General features: G+C 44.7%; 1 protein-coding gene across 4 annotated transcripts; it reads left to right on the top strand.

The window, feature by feature from the left end:
• The first annotated feature begins 103 nt into the window (after positions 1 to 103).
• On the top strand, positions 104 to 21,072 carry stk33 (serine/threonine kinase 33). Of its 4 annotated transcripts, XM_042060774.1 has the most exons (15): positions 104 to 252; positions 3,485 to 3,564; positions 4,495 to 4,612; positions 6,759 to 6,875; positions 7,573 to 7,686; positions 7,951 to 8,055; positions 8,566 to 8,704; positions 11,080 to 11,165; positions 12,114 to 12,201; positions 13,161 to 13,236; positions 17,363 to 17,475; positions 18,006 to 18,091; positions 18,870 to 19,148; positions 19,552 to 19,635; positions 19,876 to 21,072. In XM_042060774.1, the coding sequence occupies exons 4-15, from the start codon at positions 6,795 to 6,797 to the stop codon at positions 20,188 to 20,190; spliced, it is 1,566 nt and encodes a 521-aa protein (XP_041916708.1). In that variant the 5' UTR covers positions 104 to 252; positions 3,485 to 3,564; positions 4,495 to 4,612; positions 6,759 to 6,794; the 3' UTR covers positions 20,191 to 21,072. The 4 variants fall into 4 exon arrangements, with proteins under 4 accessions (XP_041916708.1, XP_041916707.1, XP_041916710.1 ...); XM_042060773.1 differs by lacking the exon at positions 4,495 to 4,612; XM_042060776.1 differs by lacking the exon at positions 4,495 to 4,612 and having other exon boundaries at positions 19,866 to 20,196.
• Positions 21,073 to 21,455: the final 383 nt, after the last annotated feature.

Genomic DNA, 21,455 nt, shown 5'->3' with positions numbered 1-21,455 from the left:
TGATACAGCAGGCCTACCAAGTAGGCTATCTTCATGTTTGTGACTGGACAGCAAGGTGATGGACGTGCAGGCGTTCTTCAAGGCTGTCCTACACCAGCCACCGTAGTCCCCCCTCCCTTCAGTAAGAATTGAATAGAAAAGTTTAGAAAGGGTCGCAGTCTACTGTCAAATGTAAAGCATCCTGGTACGCAACAACTTATCACTACAGGTGAAGGAAGCGTCTTTGAGGAAGAGTCTGGAACATAACGGATGGTAAATTAATGTTTAGTTGAAGAATCTGTATTGCTTTGGATGCTGGATTGATAGAGAAGTTGATGCCGAATGAAAACTGCGAAGCTAACTTCTTTGGTTGCTATGGCAACACACGCCAAAGCCTCAGTGCGAGTGAGTTTTGCATTCACTTGTGGCTAATGATTCCCAACTAGGGAGTATTTTTTTCATATAAGCATCGCGGTTTTTGCATTTGCACTCTTTAAATAAATGTGCTTGTTAGGTATGCACATGTATTTCGCTGCTCCTTGACATCAGTAGTCGTTTATGTTATGTTGACGCTTTGATTCGGAATTGCAGTATTCGAAGCCTAGCAAGTAGGCTATTTGCTACTAGCTTGCATAAGTTAACGTTACACTGTTACATTATGGCTAACTGTGTCGCCAACAAGCTATCACTTTAATGAACAGCAATAGCGAATCTTATGAGTATTTTCAGATATTGACAATGGAAAAGGAAAGTTCGCATAACTTAACTCAGTAAACTCAATTTAATGAACGTGACCAGTTTTATTGCTACTTCAGCTTAGAGCGCATTGAAACATCAGTGAGCATTAAAACACCTATTACTATGCAGGTTCTATGCCAGATAATTATATTTAGCTGGAACAGGTCACAGAAAGTTAATTGCTACTTGTATGAGATTTAAATAATTATGGGCTCCAAGCAGCTGGGTGTTGCTTGCTCCTGCAACATTGCCTTTCTTGCTAAAGAATGTAATGTTCCAGTTTCACTTTTTTCCCAATTGACATGATGAAATGGGTGCAGGTCTGGGCGATATGAGTACCATGGGGAAAAGGTTACTAAATTAAGTGACAAGAGATCCATTACTGAATATCCATTATCTGATCTTCATATCTTTCCTTTGTATTGTAATGAAACTGTGAACTGCACTTGGCAGTGTTTTAGCGTGAGTAGCCTGTCTGTAATGATCATAGACGTTTCCAACAGAAAGTGGTAGCTTAAAATCTCTTGTTTCTGTGGCATAATTAAATTGATAAATGATACAAGTATACAATTATAGTAAGAATTATAGGACTCTTCCTCCCTGTAACGCAAAAATTAGGCTTTGGTTTCTTGATATCTTTCTGTATTGCTTTATCTAGGCTAGAAGGATTTCACTTTCCCTAAGATTAAACTATAACAAAGGAGTTTGGTATAGTTCAGACTTGGCTAGTGATGTAAAAGAATCCAGAGACTGACTGCTCTGTGAATGATGTCTGAATGCTGAGTATCACTGCTGAGTATTATCTTTTTTTGTTCCTAATGATTCCTCTCAAAGGAACTTACTGACATTTCAGAAAGTGTGCCCTGCAGAGACTAGCCTAGCTGGAGCCATTAAACCAATGAAAAATGCTTTTGAATATGTTGTTGCACATTATCTCCTAGCAACATGTGAACTCCTCTGAGCAAGTGGGAGCAACTTGATCTTTTGGTTCTTTAGAACAGAGCAAGTTCATCCAGTCTCTGCTGATCAATTAAATGTGACTTGAAAGAAACCACAACAAGACAATTGGTCATTTATGAAGACTCGATGCAGTGAATGCCCCAACCACAGAACTGAGAGTTTAACTTAGATTTATAACAGTATGTTTCAGATCATCAGGAAGGCAGAATAGAATCAGAGTGGGAGCAGTGCACTGTCTGTGTGGGTATGTAACCTACATTCAATAGGAGGAATACTTGAATATGAGTTGAAATCACACTTTGCCATGATCTCCAAAGTTCAGAGTAGAAGATCCCAGCCTGCACTGCATCAGTGAGGTTTCATTATGGAGGCTAGATAACTTCCTCTTTGATCTAGTTGAAATCTTTACATTACCACATAATTCTAATGCCCCATACAGGTACACTGAGGACACTGTTGGATAGTGTCTATCCAGGTTTTTATTGACTCCACCATCATATGGCTAGTGCATTCTTACATGATTAAATGCTTTGCCATACTAGCCTACAGTATATTGCTGTCACAAAATAGTTTTTAAGCAGATTGCATCTAAGATTTCCCTCCCCTATACTTGCAGTCTAGACATGCTCATCTTCCTTCAGCAGGTAATATAATTCCAAAGCTCATTAAGACGGCGAGGTTTATCATTTGTCATCAAAGGCAGTTGTCAATAAATAATTAAACTACAGATGATGAGAATGAAATATTTAGCTCAGCCTGCGAAGAGGAATATGTTTGTGTTTGCCAAGTGTGTCCTGTAAAATCCAAACAGTAGGCCTATATTATGAGTCCCTCACCTTCCCTCCAATATTTCATGTTGAGGTAAAAGTGTTTCTTGAGTAGAGTGTAGTGCGGTGATGATCGGCCCCTTAACCTTCGGCTTGAATAAGAACTGCTCACACAGTTATTACTTCATCCCTGCATTTGCATTTGAACTGGTACTGCTTAAAAGGGTGGGCAGGCTTTCAAAGGGAAGCGATTCTGTCAAATAGTGTGCAGTCTGCAGCGTTGCAAGGAAGAAAGGGTTGCATGCACGGAAGAGAGAGTAGAATTAAAGAAGAGGTTAGAACATGGAACAGAAAGGAGAGAGAGAAGAAGGGAACAAAGGGAAGAACAAGGAGGGAGGGTTTGGTGTGTGTGTGTGTGTGTGTGGGGGGGGGGGGGGGTGCTCACCGTGAAGCAGGGAAAAGGGAGAGAGACAGCGAGAGAAAACTCAATCCAGGCCTGGAATTATCTCTGTGTGTCCAGGCATCATTCCGATGTCACATTTAATTTGCGTCGCCCGCTGAAACAGAGCATCTCTCTCGCAGCCGAGGGAAACAATGGGTATTTCCGTCTGCAAACAGTCTGTAAATAAACGCTAATGGCCGTCTGACAGTTATGGCAGAGGAATGAAAAATGCAGCAGGATCGATTGCTGACATTCTATCTGCCATAATTACTTTATACTGGGTGCTTTCAAAGATGTGAAGAGGCACCAGGAAGCACATGGTCCTCGGTAAGGCAGACTCTCGAGCTTCTGCCATGCCTCAGTCTCTGATAATGATTCCTGCCTCTGTATTTCTCTGTCAAGTGTGTGAGTGTCTTGATCTTGGATGCATTGCAAAGAATGATAACACAATGTACGTTATTCCTTTAGAAGAAAAAAAAGAGGTTAGCTCTTCTGTGACCGAAACTTTACTACTGAAACACAAAAAATGTGTCCTAAAAGAGCTCACTTTAATGTCAGTGTAACTGCCACAATGTTGTGTAACATCCATCTTTTGCAGGTTGCTGTCTGCAGGTTGCTGCCACAGGAACAAACTGCAAGGGCCTACCTGATGGAATTCCTTGAGTCCTCCACTACGTGGTGAGCACACACATCTCAAAATCCCCTCTTCTGCTTCTGCTCTGCGGCAATCTCAGATGACACAGTGTGTGGTGCTGCTTGCGACGGCTCCTGCACAGGTGGCCTACCTAGCCAAACTGTGCTGAGCTGAGCAGCGCTGTGCTGTGCTGTGCTGTGCTGAGCTGAGCTGTGCTGTGCTGTGCTGTGCTGTGCTGTGTTGTGCTGTGCTGTGCTGTGCTGAGCTGTGCTGTGCTGTGCTGTGCTGTGCTGTGCTGTGCTGTGCTGAGCTGTGCTGAGCTGTGCTGTGCTGTGCTGTGCTGTGCTGTGCTGTGCTGTGCTGTGCTGTGCTGTGCTGTGTTGTGCTGTGACGCAGAGGGTGGGCTGTTACTATCAGAACAGGCTATTATTCCCCCTTCTCCAAACTCTGCCTTCCGAAACGTGTCATTCACGCGAGCCCCAGTTCTGTCACACGCACCAGACGATTAGCTCCCAGTGTCTGAAGTTCCGCTTTCTCCTCTCTGTATCATGTGTCATGCTAAATTATTTTTCAATTAGCCGAAAATTTTGCCCCATAGTTATGCAGATGTTCAGTATCTCTCACTTTCCCGGGAACATATTAATTTCTGTGGTTTCTGTATTATTTTATCTCCAAAATGTAAGTACCTAATTTCAGCAGGATATCTGTTGATATAAATTTTTAATTTCAAAGGCGGAAGTAACCAATAAAAATAGAGTGTAACATGAACTCTGTTTGAGTTCTAGGCCTACTGTTTACTTATCTCATCCAGTGGCAATTTGAATCAGAATGTTTAATTGAGCTTGTCTCTTATACAAACTGTAACATTGAGTGTAGGCAACCCATTTTCAGTTCTTCAGTCTCTGCAGTTCATAGCCGTTGTAATGTGTCAAAATAAATTGACACTGATAGTGTCACTCACTTTTTTCCCCCAGATTTGTTTCCTTCTGTTAGTGAAAAAGCGCAACAGTTAGAAAACCCTGACAGTATGGAGCCGAGCTGCTTGCCTGCTTGTTCAACCACCCTACTGTAGTGCCTGTGACCTGTTTTAAGGTCAGGCACCTTTCTTGACCTCACCCTGATATCTCCTTTCCCCCCTGGGCTCGTTAACCTGCACTCAATCCTTGAAGCCTCAGTTTGTGTGTGTGTGTGTGTCTGTATGTGCGTACCTTTTGGCCAACACCTGAAGCCTCAGTGTGTGTGTGTGTGTGTGTGTGTGTGTGTGCATGCGTACCTGTTAGCCAGCACCTGAAGCCTCAGTATGTGTGTGTGTGTGTAGAGGTTAGCCAGCACCTGAAGCCTCAGTGTGTGTGTGTGTGTGTGTGTGTGTGTGTGTGTGCATGCGTACCTGTTAGCCAGCACCTGAAGCCTCAGTATGTGTGTGTGTGTGTAGAGTTTAGCCAGCACCTGAAGCCTCAGTGTGTGTGTGTGTGTGTGTGTGTGTGTGTGTGTGTGTGTGTGTGTGCAGGTTAGCCAGCACCTGAAGCCTCAGTGTACGTGTGTGTGTGTGCATCACGTTTGCTTAGATAGCTGTTAGCCAGCGACATATAGCACATCCCCCTTACTTTGCTGCCTTCTTCGGGCAAGCAAGCGCCGCTGATCGAGGCGATTGGGCTTCCAGGGGAAACTGTCACAATCACTTTTGACAGGCGAGTAAGATGGAAGACGATGACCGAGTGTCTGGAACACCACGGGAACGCCGGCTGCACCACACCGCACCGCACCGTACCACGCGGTCAGGGAAGAGATAGGCTAACGCTCCCCGAGAGAAAAGGTTAAAGACACCGCTTCAGCGTTAATTATTAATGGCCGTCCGTGTGGCTGATGCACTCCAGTGCTCCTAGCCATCACTCCGCAATTGCTTTACATTTAATTTAGCCGCAGAGGGCTGCATAAATTGTGCATAATATTATTATGAACACTTACGACAATGGGCCGGGCCGAGGGGGCCTGCGGCCAGCGCTGCCCTGTTTGCTGATACGCCAGGAAGGGTCCAGATTGGGCGAGATTGTGGGTAAATACAGTACATGGGTGACTGGACGCGAGGCATTTGTGATAAGATAGGCTCTCACATTCACTTGTTATTAAGTTAGGTAAACAGCTGTCCATGTGGTTTTAAGAGTATGTTGCAGTGTTATCAGGTCATTTCAAACAAGCAATAATTGAGTTCTTCATGACTGTTGAATTTCATCTTATCACTTGTCAGTTTGACTTAAGATGCCCTTCTTCAAGAAAACTTGACTTTCACGATATAGCATAAATAGCCTATATTTGAGAAGCTAATTAATACCTGTCTTGACATTTCTGTCATCAACACAAGTGATTCTGCAGAAGTAAAATGACCTCTGATAAGAAAATGATTCTGTCCCACACAGAAATTGGTATTAGCCTAGACATAATGTTTTGTTTATTATGAAGTCATTTTGTGTGCATTCATGTACATTTTAATAGAAGATTGACTTTAGCCTTCAATCCTCCCTTCAGTCCGCCAGGTTCTTTATATTTGAATAGAAACTCATTAAACGAAAGTAAAAAAAAAAAAAAAACGTCAAAGAGCCGTAGAGCTTTTCAGGGCTGCAGCTTATCATGTCTGTGAGTGGAATTATCCAGGCCTGGATGAGCACAGTGAAGACAGCGTCTGAATGACCTGCAGCAGAGCAGACCGCCTGTCAGCACTCGGCCGAGCCTAGCGCGGGACACTTGGGGTGGGGGGTGGACAGGTGCCGTGCTGCGCAGCGATTGGCTTTCCTCGAGCCCTCACCTGAGTTAACCTCACATTTACAAGGACTTCGTCCCTTATCTCTCCCAGGTAGGGTGACATGAAAGCGTCCCTGAAGATATCCTCTAAAAGCGGTCGGAAAGAGAGAGAGAGAAAGAGAGAGAGAGAGAGAGAGGGAGTGAGAGAGAAGAAGAAAAATAGAAGCAAATGATTATTGATCATCCCAGAGAGAGAAAACCTACTTTGCTGGCTTATCGGTACTGACTCTGGTTGTTTTCTTGATTGTTCACCACAGTTGGTGATCACGGGTGATCTGTCAGGAGGGCCAAAGTATTTTTTTTGTTTTTGTCAGGCAGGGCTTCCTGCATGTGATTCACACTGCCACAGACCCGTCTCTCTCTCTCTCTCTCTCTCTCTCTCTCTCTCTCTCTCTCTCTCTCTCTCTTTCTTTCTCTCTCTCTATCTCTCTCTGCTCCGCAGCTGAGCCAGGCAGCAGCTTCTGGAGCTGGCAGAGAGATGGCCTCTCAGTGGACGCGGGTGAACAGCGCCGAGAGAAAGGTGCCTCACACGCGCATGGAGGATGAGATCGACATCCAGGTAACGGACACAGGGTGGTGGGGTGGGGGCACACCTTGACAAACCGCGTCCATGTCAGCCGGTGTGCATTACAGTGACCTCTATTACATGTAGATCCGCAATTAATAGGTGCCAAAACACTTGTCTGTGTGATGCTCCTGAAATGGTCTGATCCTCCCTCACAGCGCTCCCCTCTGCCCTGGAGAGCAGCTGCAGGATACCAGGATTCTAATTGCCCCCCCCCCCCCCCCCCCAACCCCTCCTCAAGGAGGGCACAGAGAGCGCTTCATGCCAAATCCGCAGCAGGCAATGCTCAGCCTTGCATGCACGGAGATAATGATCAAGTTAATTAGACCTGAGATTGAATGAACTGCGGCAGCAACTTAATCATTTGTAACTTGATTAGAAATACTATATTCTCCAGCTCCAGAGACTGGCAAACTCGAAAATTAAGTTCCACTTCAGGATCCGGGTCTCTGGCTAATGGAGTATTGGAGGCAGGAAAATAATTGTATAAAAGAAAATTAAAAATAAAATAGCGGCTGCCTCTAAGACCAATCATTATTCGAGGTCGGTGTGTGTGTGTGTGTGTGTGTGTGTTTGTGTGTGCTTGGGACATCTGGAGGATGGATGGCATGCGTGCTGTGAATGTCACTGGATTCTCAGATCAGATGCGTAGCGCTCAACCAACACTGGCATCTCCTCTCTGCTCCTCCAGCAAATCTACTCCTTTGGGAGGAAACTAGGTCAAGGAAGCTTTGGGGTCGTCTGCGAAGCCACCCACAAAGAGACGCAGAAGAAGTGGGCCATCAAGAAGGTGAACAAAGAAAAGGTATGTGTGTGTGTGTGTGTGTGTGTGTCTGTGTCTGTGTCTGTGTATGTGTGTGTGTGTGTGTGTGTGTGTGTGTGTGTGTGTGTGTGTGTGTGTGTGTGTGTTTACTTAACCTGACAGAATATAATGACAGCTGTGGGGTGAAGATAACAGGCAACAGCACCAGTGAGAGCTCCCTTAAAATACTACTGCACAGGAATGCTCAGCCAGGATTGTGTGTGTAAACAGTCAGGATTGTGTGTGTGTGTGTGTGTGCGTGAACAGGCAGGGAGCTCTGGAGTGAAACTGCTGGAGAGGGAGGTGAGCATCCTGAAGCGAGTCAATCATGAGCACATCATTCACCTGGAGGAAGTCTTTGAGACGCCAAAGGTAAGGAGGAACAAACAAAGCGCGTCTAAATAAAACTACAAAGTGGATGATGCTCTCTCACCCACTGCTCATGATGAACGCAGGTTGAAGCTTTTAACCTGCTTTTATCGTGTACATGGTGTGTCATGATTTAAGTTATTGATTTTCTATGCCTCACTCTGACCTTGATGTACTGTAAACTGTGAGCTCTGTGTACGTTGAGAGAATGCACAGAGGTGCGAGCCAATATTGTAGAGGCTATTGTAGAGTCAGAACAGTACATTATGTAGACTGTGTCTGTGTGACACTCCACATTATATTTTGCACATGTTTACCTGAGTAGATACAGTATGTGCGTATACATGAAAATGTGTGTGTGTGTGTGTGTGTGTGTGTGTGTGTGTAAATGTTTGTGTGTGTGTTTGTGTGTGTGTGTGTGTGTGTGTGTGTTTGTGTTCACGTGTGTGTGTGTGTGTGTGTAAATGTGTATGTGTGTGTGTGTTTGTTTGTGTGTGTGTGTGTGTATCCCAGAGGATGTACCTAGTGACAGAGCTGTGTGAGGGCGGCGAGCTGAAGGAGCTGCTGCAGAAGAGGCAGCGCTTTAAAGAGGAGGATGCGCGCCACATCATCAGCAGCCTGGCCCAGGCCATCGTCTACCTGCACAAGAAAGGTGAGCAGCGCCGCTCTAGTCCTGTCCAGTTCTCCCCCAGCACACCACACACACGGGTCAGGGCACAGAGTCACCAGGGAGAGGTCCTCCAACTCTGAGCAGCCAGGAAGAAAAATCCATTTGTGAACTCACCGGACTGTACTGCAGCGGACCAGGGGACTGCAGTCTGACCGCATTCACTTCTCAAGAACTGGACCTGGGGCCTCATTACAGAAAAATATCCTAACTGCTTGTCCTATCTTAACTTAAGTTTCAAAGATAGGAAATTATAGAAGCAGTTCCTAAACTCATGGCTGAGTCCTATCTTATCTCAGACCTCCTATCTTATCTAAACTTAAGAAATCCTAACTGTAACTGTCATTACGATTTTTAAAATCGGCAATTGTCCTGTCATGCCTGTTTCTATGCTTAGAATGTGTACAAGACTGCCTATGATTAGAATGTCAGGTTGCAAAGATGGTGTTCTAAAGAATCTTTGACAGTTGGTTGCTCAAGATGGACAAACTATGACGTTGCGCTGGTTGCGAGAATAGATAGGGGCTACTGTATATATCTATGGACAAACCATAATATCAGAGAGAAATAGGCTAGGCCTATATTCATGTAGGAACAATATAAAAGACAGGAAGCAAGAGAGTGTGTCAATATTGATTAATTTGATGTGCAGGATAAAAAGATGATAATTAATAAAAGATTAATAACAGTCATGTTCCTCATCTCGTCATAAGCTAGGCAACCACCCAACAAGACTGTTGCAGTCAGTTTTGGCAGTTACTTTGAAATTAGGACAGGGTCTGTGCCATTCTAAGTTAGGATTCCTAAGTTGGGAAATTCTTGAGTTAGGATGGTTCTGTAATGGCCAAATTCTTATCTTAAGTTAAGGAATGCAGTTAGGCTTCTGTAATACGAAAAATCTTAAATGCCTTCCTAAACTGAGATAAGATAGGATTTCAGAGTTAGGAAGTTTCTGTAATGAGGCTCCTGTTTGTTTTCAGTTTGTTTCTTCAGCAGAAGCCTCCACAATACACAATAATGTCAGCCCAGCCTGATGTAATCAGAATAGCCCAAATGACCTTATCAAAGTGCTGTAGGCTTTTTTTTTTTTTTTTTTTTAGCTCTTCCTTTTGATCGCTCTTAAGATTGTATTATGGCTTGTTGACATCTGAGCCGTGTTGCAGTCCAGCCTAATTAGACCCCTGCTTGAACTGATTGAATGGCGCTCGCTCCGCTCCGCTGTCTGGGCAGTGCGGTGTGTAAACACGGTGCGGCTCGGAGCTGACGTGGCCAATTTGCTCCCCTCACCTCCACGTCATCTCCAGCGGGGCCGGCCTGCGCGGGCGGCTTTGTTCTCTCGGACGTCTGATTATCAGGCCCATGATTGCTATCACATTAGTGCGTCTCTGTCATTACAGAGGCCCAGCTTATTTTAATAATGAGATCATAATGAACAACTGCCAGACCAGGGAGGGAGGGAGAGAGAGGGAGGGGAAATCAACCTATTTTTTAATTGAGTCTGAAGGGTTTATTTGAGGATGCGGTTATTTCTCTCCCTCTGACACACACACACACACACACACACACACACACACACACACACACACACACACACACACACACACACACACACAAGCACTCTCTTTTTCACTCACTCTCTCAATCCCCCCCCCCTCTCTCTACCCTCACTTTCTCCCTCTCCCTCTTCCTTTTCCTCTTGGTGAAATCTCCAGTTAGAGGTAATTTAGGACGTTGCTTGGCAATGAGACACCATTACATGAGGCTAATGACTCATTTACGGTGAGCAGGGAGGAGCACTGATTAATAGGTGTGTTTTCACTCTAAGTGTCCCCGGTGTGCCTGTGTGCCTTACATCCACGCAGGGTGGCGCGGCGCGGCGCGGCACATCGGCTAATGATGCCAGCCGGAGTGCGTTGGCGCGGATCCCCACCGCCGTAATCTGCCCCCCCGAGTCCTACCCATCCTATAGCACCGGCCAGCGTCCTCGTTTACATTAAGCATCAGACATGAGCATGTAGATTAAGGCAGCTCGAACTGAAGCAGCGCGGTGAAGAGTGACGTCCGCCTCCGTCCAGCCATCAGTCTGAAGTCGTGCTTATCTCGCCTCCTTTTTTCCCCCGCATTAAAAGATACTTCACGTCTCAACACTCGCTGATGTTGTCCATCTGAAGAGGAAGGAATTTAGATGAGAAGTAATTTACTGGTTTTGTTAGTGAACTCGCTAATGCATGGGGGCAAGCATTTTTCAATTACCGTTTTTTGTTGTAGGTCTCTTAGATTTTAATGAGCTTTGTGACTTTGTCTTCTTTGCCTTTTTTTTTCTCTCCGTCCTTGCTAACAGTGGTTGTGCTCTTTTGCAGACATTGTGCACCGAGACCTCAAACTGGAAAACATACTTGTTAAGAGTTATCACCATGGCGACGATAACAACACGGTCAATATCAAGGTGAGAAGGCACCAAAAAAAAAAGGGTGTCGCTAAGAGAACTTTCTGGAAGTCGTGCCGGCTCTCTGCTGTTTTGGTCCTCTCCCGCAGGCGCGTGTGGGGCGCCCGCTGTAAGTGCTCTTTAAGCAGCGGCTCATTAGGGCCGGCCCCCAACCCCGCGCGTCTGGGCAGCTCTTTTAGACGAGGCATCATGAGTGAGAGTCAGAGCTGTGGCCCAGCCCAACACGGAGCACAGCGCTGACAGCAGCCAACTCCAGCAGATACCTGCAGCGTGGGTTTGAAGTCGGGCCCGCTCGCTCACTCACACACACGCACACACACAGACACACACACACACACACACACTCACACACACACACACACACACACACACACACACACACACAGAGACACACACACACACACACACACACACACACACACACACACACAGACACACACACACACACACACACACACACCCACACAGCTTTTAGAAAGCACAGTCTTGGCACATTATAAAAGAATTTTTATCTGGCCAAGGATGGTCATCTCTCCTGGATATTTATCCTCACTGTCCTAAACTCCAGTCTGTGAAACCATATCTGCAAGCCCCACTGTATTATTCATCCTGCCCAGGGAAACAGGAGGAGTGGGTGAGGGTGGCAGTTTACTGGGCTGGAACTCTGCCTCTGCCCATAAATATGATTCTTTAAACCACAGCGTGTAAATGATACAGATACACTCACATCTACTTTGTTTAGTGGTGAAAGAAAAAGCTTTCATATTCGGCCAGTTAAGTTTGTTATTGTTTGCCCCAAGGGGAATGTGTATAATGCATTAAATGTGTGTGTGTGTGTGTGAGTGCGTGCACATGTGTATGTGTGTGTGTGTGTGTGTGTGTGTGTGTGTGTGTGTGTGTGTCTCGTGTCTCCTTGCTGAAACATTCACCTGCACTGTCCTCTCTCAGGTGACAGACTTCGGACTGTCTGTGCAGAAAGGTGGGGTTGGCAGTGAGAACATGCTGCAAGCCACCTGTGGCACTCCAATCTATATGGGTACGAGATGCATACGCACACACACACACACACACACACACACACACACACACACAAAACACACACACACACACACACACACACACACACACACACACACACAAAACACACCCAGTCGCCCTCTATCTCTCTCACGCTCTCTTCTGTCTTGTCTGTCTCTGTCTGTCTGTCTCTTTTTTTCTCTCTCTCTCTCTCTCACACACACACACTAACTCAGCACAGCACAGCCTATTTAAAAAAAACCTCAAGCAATTCAAGCACACAGCTCTTACTAAGCTAAATGTCTCTGACATTGACATTCATTGGAAAGCAGGTCTGTATGAAAGAGGCCAAGGTTGCGATCTAAACTGATCTGAGCGCAGTGCACACACACATCCAGCCCCATCTGCAGCTGTAGCTCCATGACTGAGCACATGGAGCTGAACTAATGCTGCTCAGAACGGGCTGAGTGAGTGATGAATGAGAGAGGAGCATCACCTCAGCCAGATCAGTGGACATGTCTGCCCTGCTCAGACTCACTCACTCACTCACTCACTCACTCACTCACTCACTCACTCACTCATTCACTCACTACACACACTCACTCACTACACACACACACTCACTCATTCACTCACTCACTACACACACTCACTCACACACTCACTCACACACTTACTCACTCACACACTCACACACTCACTCACTCACTCACTCACTGACTCACTCATTCACTACACACACTCACTCATTCATTCACTACACACACTCACTCACTACACACACTTACTCATTCACTCACTCACTACACACACTCACTACACACACTCACTCACTACACACACTTACTCATTCACTCACTCACTACACACACTCACTACACACACTCACTCACTCACACACTCACTCACACACTCACTCACTCACTGACTGACTGCTCTGACTGTGTATCTGCCCCCCCCCCCCCCTTCCCCCTCCAGCTCCAGAGGTCATCAACGGGCACGAGTACAGCCAGCAGTGTGACGTGTGGAGCATCGGCGTCATCATGTACCTGCTGTAAGATCACACACACACACCTACTAGCCCACACACACAATCTCATACTAGGGCTGTCAATCTTCTTCCATAACCCAATTTGAATTTCATTAATTATTATTTTTAATAATCAAATTATATTGGAATATTTACAGTTTTTCTCGATTGCTTTTACCTGATTAAGTAAACTAGAACCCACTTGGTCTTCATGACTACTTTCTTTGCACAGCAGAAGTAATCTCTTGCGAATATGTTCACACATTTTCATTGGGTTCACACATTTCTCACACCCTTTTGCAAAACAGTTAACACAGGTGTCATTCAAAAGCCCCAAACTCTATTGGTTTTCCCATGCTAAACAAAAGGAAAACATCTTTTCACAGGTGGTATAGATTCCTTGCATAAGTCTGAATCTCTGATACACCTGTGTGAAACTCCTTTGCACAATTCTTCAATCAGCAATCATTCATTATACATAAGAGATGTCTGTTCTGTGTTGCTATTTGCAAGTATGGATCTAATGCACATTTAGACAAAGTACTGTATTGCCTATTTGGTGGAGAAAACAGTACAAAAGGTGTTTACTGTAGGTCTATTTCGATGAAAGTTGTAGTTCAATGAAATTTACAGTATCTTACTAGGTGTTTGCTGTATGTCTTACAATGACAGTTACATCTTGGGAGGAATGAATAAATATTTTTTTTATTCAACACATTTTGTCTTTTCACAGTTTTTTTCTGATACCAGAAAAATGAGAAAGAACAGACAGCAAAAATGCTCATTTTGAGAACTAGATTTTGCATTTTGTTGTCCAGTGTGTAATGATTGATTAAAGAGTGTTTTTGAATTGGCAACAAGTTGTAGTGTTTGAAGGCAAGATTTGCTTTTGCTGCATGTTTTAAGTGTTTTGAGAGAGTAACAGCCTTTTGCAAGCAAAATGTGTCATTTTGTCCAGAGTGCTTTTGTTCAGACACGGGTGTTAACTGTTTTGAGAACGTGATGTCAGAGTTGACACAGGTATCAAAACGATCGAGAAAAACTGTAATGCTCGAATTGTGCCTATTATTAATATTTACGATGCATCTCTATTCACTGTATAAACTGGCTTATGCATTGCCAATGCCACTATAAACGCGTGGTTGACTTGTTACATATAAAGCTCAGTCTACCAATGATATCTGTGCAACTTGAGTGGTTTCAATTTATTTTGCGCAGACGCGCACACACACTGAATGAACGCCCATACCAATACCACTTTATTGAATGCCTCTATGTTTGATGACGCCAAATTAGCAAGTATTTCCTGATTGGGGAAAAGTTTGCTGTCTTTTTTTCTATCAGCCCGCGATTCCATGAACCATTATGCCTATCAGAGAAGTGACAAAAGCACCGGACATAGCCAAGAGGAGGGAGGCACAATTCGAGCATTACAGTTTTTCTCGTTTTGATACCTGTGTCAACTCTGACATCACGTTCTCAAAACAGTTAACACCTGTGTCTGAACAAAAGCACTCTGGACAAAATGACACTGAGAAACTGAATAAATGTGCTTTAGATAGATATGGTATGCATAGGGTGGTCAGAACAGCGCGGTTCCTTGTCCTCGGACTGTTTACCTACCCAGCTTGTCAGGGTGTAGCGTTATCAGATGTGCACTCAGGCTGCTTGCTGCTACATATTCTGCATATTACGACATTGTTAGGCTATATGTTATTTTTCCGTTTTCTGATGGAAATCCAAAAACGTTCCACACATCGCTGAAATGGTCAGGAGTGGTGATATCTGTGGGTGCATCGTTTCTGCCATATTTAGATTGTGCATTAGACGTGACAAAATCATTAAGTTTTCACATATTCGCCAAGTTAGCCAACACATAAAAAAACTCCCCAAAGCACCGCATTCCAATAGTAATTTCCAAATTCGATTGCTTTTACCTGATTAAGTAAACTAGAACCCACTTGGTCTTCATGACTACTTTCTTTGCACAGCAGAAGTAATCTCTTGCGAATATGTTCACACATTTTCATTGGGTTCACACATTTCTCACACCCTTTTGCAAAACAGTTAACACAGGTGTCATTCAAAAGCCCCAAACTCTATTGGTTTTCCCATGCTAAACAAAAGGAAAACATCTTTTCACAGGTGGTATAGATTCCTTGCATAAGTCTGAATCTCTGATACACCTGTGTGAAACTCCTTTGCACAATTCTTCAATCAGCAATCATTCATTATACATAAGAGATGTCTGTTCTGTGTTGCTATTTGCAAGTATGGATCTAATGCACATTTAGACAAAGTACTGTATTGCCTATTTGGTGGAGAAAACAGTACAAAAGGTGTTTACTGTAGGTCTATTTCGATGAAAGTTGTAGTTCAATGAAATTTACAGTATCTTACTAGGTGTTTGCTGTATGTCTTACAATGACAGTTACATCTTGGGAGGAATGAATAAATATTTTTTTTATTCAACACATTTTGTCTTTTCACAGTTTTTTTCTGATACCAGAAAAATGAGAAAGAACAGACAGCAAAAATGCTCATTTTGAGAACTAGATTTTGCATTTTGTTGTCCAGTGTGTAATGATTGATTAAAGAGTGTTTTTGAATTGGCAACAAGTTGTAGTGTTTGAAGGCAAGATTTGCTTTTGCTGCATGTTTTAAGTGTTTTGAGAGAGTAACAGCCTTTTGCAAGCAAAATGTGTCATTTTGTCCAGAGTGCTTTTGTTCAGACACGGGTGTTAACTGTTTTGAGAACGTGATGTCAGAGTTGACACAGGTATCAAAACGATCGAGAAAAACTGTAATGCTCGAATTGTGCCTATTATTAATATTTACGATGCATCTCTATTCACTGTATAAACTGGCTTATGCATTGCCAATGCCACTATAAACGCGTGGTTGACTTGTTACATATAAAGCTCAGTCTACCAATGATATCTGTGCAACTTGAGTGGTTTCAATTTATTTTGCGCAGACGCGCACACACACTGAATGAACGCCCATACCAATACCACTTTATTGAATGCCTCTATGTTTGATGACGCCAAATTAGCAAGTATTTCCTGATTGGGGAAAAGTTTGCTGTCTTTTTTTCTATCAGCCCGCGATTCCATGAACCATTATGCCTATCAGAGAAGTGACAAAAGCACCGGACATAGCCAAGAGGAGGGAGGCACAATTCGAGCATTACAGTTTTTCTCGTTTTGATACCTGTGTCAACTCTGACATCACGTTCTCAAAACAGTTAACACCTGTGTCTGAACAAAAGCACTCTGGACAAAATGACACTGAGAAACTGAATAAATGTGCTTTAGATAGATATGGTATGCATAGGGTGGTCAGAACAGCGCGGTTCCTTGTCCTCGGACTGTTTACCTACCCAGCTTGTCAGGGTGTAGCGTTATCAGATGTGCACTCAGGCTGCTTGCTGCTACATATTCTGCATATTACGACATTGTTAGGCTATATGTTATTTTTCCGTTTTCTGATGGAAATCCAAAAACGTTCCACACATCGCTGAAATGGTCAGGAGTGGTGATATCTGTGGGTGCATCGTTTCTGCCATATTTAGATTGTGCATTAGACGTGACAAAAGCATTAAGTTTTCACATATTCGCCAAGTTAGCCAACACATAAAAAAACTCCCCAAAGCACCGCATTCCAATAGTAATTTCCAAATTCGAATAGTATTGATTTTTTTAAATATTCGATTTATATTCGACTTTAGAAATTTGTTCCAACAGCCCTATCTCATACTTACCAATGGTCACACACACACTCACACCTACATGTACCAACCCTTACACACACACTCTCACACCTACCAACCGTCACACACAACACTCTCACACCTTCCATATGTTGTCGAAGATCAGGCTTCTCTTTCTCTCAGGAGAACACACACACACAAACACACACACACACACACACGCATACTGTAGACGTACAAAGGCATGTCAGCTGTAATCATGTGCATCACATGCTGTAAGCAGATCAGGGCTCTCCAGTTCTCCTTTATCACTCACTGACTTACACACACACACGCACACACACACGCACACACACACACACACTCTCTCTCCTTTGGTTCCAGTCATTTGGTTAAGTGTGCTCTCTGGCTGTTAATGTGATTGCTGTTTCCCTGCAGGCTGAGCGGAGAGCCTCCGTTCATGTCCAGCTTGGAGGAGCGGCTCTTCGAGTTGATCAAGAAAGGCGAACTCACCTTCAGCACTCCTGTCTGGGACAGTATCAGCGATGCAGGTTATCCACCCCCCTCCGCCCGCTCACACACACACACACACACACACACACACACACACTCACTCTCTCTCTCTCTCTCTCTCTCTCTCTCTCTTTCTCTCTCACTGCTCTAGTGTCATCCTGACATCCTCTAACAGTAGCTCTTTAAGTGACCCTGTATCTACAGACCGGCCTCTAGTACCCGTCTCATGTAGTGTTCCTCCTCTAGTACCTGTCTCATATAGTGTTCCTCCTCTAGTACCCGTCTCATGTACAGTAGTGTCCCTCCTCTAGTACCCGTCTCATATAGTGTTCCTCCTCTAGTACCCGTCTCATGTAGTGTTCCTCCTCTAGTCCCCTTCTCATATATTGTTCTTCCTCTAGTACCCATCTCATATACTGTAGTGTTCCTCCTCTAGTCCCCGTCTCATATAGTGTTCCTCCTCTAGTCCCCTTCTCATATATTGTTCCTCCTCTAGTACCCGTCTCATATAGTGTTCCTCCTCTAGTCCCCGTCTCATGTGGTGTTCCTCCGCTGCTTTCCTCCACAGCTAAGAAGGTGGTGTGCTGCCTGCTGAAGGTGGACCCTGCCCACCGAATCACTGCCAATGAGCTGCTGGATAACCCTTGGATCACAGTAAGCAGAGCACACACACACACACATGCACACACGCACACACACGCCACTACAATCCTGCCATGTATCATAACATCACATAACATTTCAGTGAAATAATTGGTCATTTAATTTAATCAGAATATTTAGAGAACGACTTTATTTACAGATTTACAGATTTATTAACAGATGACACTAAAGATTTCCACTGTTTTGTAGTAAAGATCTTGTTAGTAAAGGAATAATACATTAAATAAACAAAACATATCAAATATACACAATAGCTGTAATGAAATGTAATATAACAGTGTCCAACTGATGTGCTACTTTAAAAAAAGTATTGCATTAATATGCGTTTATTACTTCACATCACTGTGTTCTCCTGTCAACATCCTTTCTTCAGATCACAGCACGGAACCGCTGCTGCAGCACTCAGTACATCCATAGTCAGGCAGTTTCGCTCAGAGTTAACCGGTCATTGGCACCAGCCATTATGTGCATTTAGCTGTAGCTCATCAGCGCAGCGTTTAGAAAGGGCACTTTAAGCATTGCCTCATTGGGTCCATGGAGACCGCGCTGTGAGGAAGGGGGGTCTCAGGAGGGCTGGAGGGACTGGCCCGATGGTTCTACCAGAAGAGTGAAGCACTCAGGCAGTTAGACAAGACTTTAAAACAAGCAGCACTTTTCCCTCAGGAAAGAGTGATTGGCCTCTTAGTTTTATGGAAATGGCTGCCTTTGGTGGAGGGTTTTGATGGTGTTATGCCAAGGTAGGGTAACCTTTGACTTTTTGACCCTGCAGGGTGACACTACCATGGCGGCAACACCCACAAATGTGCTGGAGATGATGCGTCAGTTCCGGAATGATCCGGAGGACTCAGAGGTAGACGAGGCAGGCTCTGGGTTGGAGCAGATGTCGCTGTGCTGTTCCCAGAACAGCCCGTCTAAACCAACGCAAACGCAGACACCGACACCAACGCGGACAGAGGCCTCGCTAGAGCGGTCAGGCTGCAGTGACTGCGCGTCGCTACTGGAGGAGGCAGACACAGACGGTAGCAAGCCCTCCACGCCCTCCAAACAGGTGCCCTCATTGCTCCCCTGTACAGGAAAATAAAAGATATGCTATTCATAAAAAATACACACAGACTGCATGGTGTTTAACAGAGCACACAGGTGACCATACTTAACACAAAGAGTCAAGTGACACTGTTTGCGTTCACTGTCCATACACTATTACCAAACACATTGAAGGCCTCCTTGAAACATGTTTGGCTAGCAAGGTATTCACCATACAGGTTTCACAAGAGCTTACAATCCATGTACATATTTACACAACTTGCTAGTCACAGTGGTGATTCAGGCAGTAACAATAAGATGAACTACAAAGGTGTTATAAGTACGTATGTCTTGTAGTTTAAACATTGCTGTGTCACGTCTCTGCATTTCACGTCATCACACGTTCTGTGTTCCCTATGCTTTTACAGAGGAACAAGAAGAAAGCCTCACATTCATCCTCCAATGGAGCTAAAAAGAATGGCTCAGTCGTAAAGACATTCAATAACACACAGGTCAGACGTTCAGAGGTCTTCTGACACTTCAGAATTGAAAGCCTTTTTAAAATATTGTCTTTTTATTATTTCTGTGACACCCCTTCACATGACCACTAGGTGGTGCCAGCACTACCAGCATCAGCTGTAGCCCAGCTTGTGGGAGTTGGGCAGGGCTGTGCTTGTGTGTGTGTGTGTGTGTGTGTGCAGGGCTCTTGTGCGAGATGAATGTGAGTGTCTTATCTCTTCAGTCCCATGCAGGTGGTGGCACCAGGCACAGCGGCCCCGCGGACCGGAGCGAGACGGCCCCCTCCGCCAAGTCTGCGTCCAGCGCCGGCAAGTGCGAAGCCCCGGGCGGCCCCTGCAACAGCCACGCCCTTCCTTCCGACGGCGGGCCCGGGTCCCGCTGCCCAAAGCCACCCGCTCTCGGCTGCACCAAGACCAAGAAGGTCCCCTAGGGTGGGTGTGGGGGTGGGGGAGACGCAGGCGGAAGCCCCGCGCCTCAGGAGAGAGCCAAAGCAGCACGGCACGGTCCACAGCGTACCCTGGAGTGTGACTAGCCTGCTGGACACATGAAACGTCCGACCCCCTTCTTCCTTCCCCCTACCCATGACACACGACAGCTCTTCTGTGGCCCTAATCAGTTCATCCTGAACGATGCAGCAGAGCTGCTCAGCCAAGCCCAGAGAGCTGCTCCATACCTACAGCCACGCCACCCATCTCCCACGTCATCATCCACTCCAACACAACAGCGTCCGTCAGCACAGTCGCCTGGAAGAGATGAATCGACTCCTGCTTCTACTCTTTCAGTGATGACTTCCCCTCCTAAAAAACTATGGTGGGGAGCGCTGAGTAGGAGGTGAGATAGCTGTAGAAAGGCACAAGGGACAAGGTCCAGCTGACTCAGGACAACTAGCAATAAAGCGTCAGCTGAGCATGAGCTTGTTCGTCCTGCCCACGCTCATCGGACTGATTACACCTATGCACAGCAGTAGGTTAACAATCAAATTATTAATAAACACACATAATAAAATATCTGTTGTGCTACTGAGGAAAGTGTTATAATTATTTAGAAATGGTAATACTGAGGGTGTACAGGGTTAAGGTGTTGTTACTCCTTTGAATGGTAATTTTGTAATCAAGCAGTATTTTGCTAGCTGTGTGATTTACACTCAAACACTAAATGCCAAAATAAGTCATGACACACTTCTGTCACTTGTATTGCATTCTTTGTGTTACTATAGAGTGAGTCAGTGAAATTATTATTATTATTATTATTATTATTATTATTATTATTATTATTATCGTTTCTGTTGTTGAGACAGAAAGGGAGTATGAGTGACAGATTTTTTCATGTCAGGCATCTGTCTTCTCTTGAGTCGTTTTAGTCTTTGCCAAATCATGAAGCTGTTAAGAAATTGATTTTTCCCTCTCAATAAATTGAGTTTGTCTCATGTATGTCAACGTGTGCATCAATGATTAAAATGATGAATGTTAGAATACCTTCAGCAGGCAGACAAATAGAATGAGGTTTTAACGTTGACAGGAAATGAAAGGGAGAGTGGGAGAATGGATGTTTTAGTCGCGATAGAAAGACAGGGATGAAAGGCCGACAGCGTTTCTAATCATGTTGGGGAAGGACACACAAAGTAATGGAGACCCCGGAGAAATCACCACCATTCAAGCACAGACCTCAGCCTTGAGAGAATAATCCCCAGAGCCGGAGATGAGGACTCAGATGTAGCTGAGCAGAACTCTTAAAAGGCGCCACTCAAACTCTTCAGTTTGTATTTTGAGGTGAGTAGGCCTAAGTGATATGTTATTGTAGTAGTGGTTAGCTA

This window comes from Alosa sapidissima, chromosome 14 (genome assembly GCF_018492685.1).
Source record: "Alosa sapidissima isolate fAloSap1 chromosome 14, fAloSap1.pri, whole genome shotgun sequence".
Classification (NCBI taxonomy): Eukaryota; Metazoa; Chordata; class Actinopteri; order Clupeiformes; family Clupeidae; genus Alosa; species Alosa sapidissima.
Note: the sequence above shows the minus strand (reverse complement) of the source record. Positions and strands in the feature narration are given on the sequence as shown.

Bases quoted from the DNA above. Each gene is read 5' to 3' on its own strand.
- stk33 (XM_042060773.1), top strand. From the start codon at position 6,795: ATGGCCTCTCAGTGGACGCGGGTGAACAGCGCCGAGAGAAAGGTGCCT. The intron at 6,876-7,572 runs GTAACGGACACA...CTGCTCCTCCAG, and splicing joins AGGATGAGATCGACATCCAG to CAAATCTACTCCTTTGGGAG. The intron at 19,149-19,551 runs GTGCCCTCATTG...ATGCTTTTACAG, and splicing joins CCTCCACGCCCTCCAAACAG to AGGAACAAGAAGAAAGCCTC.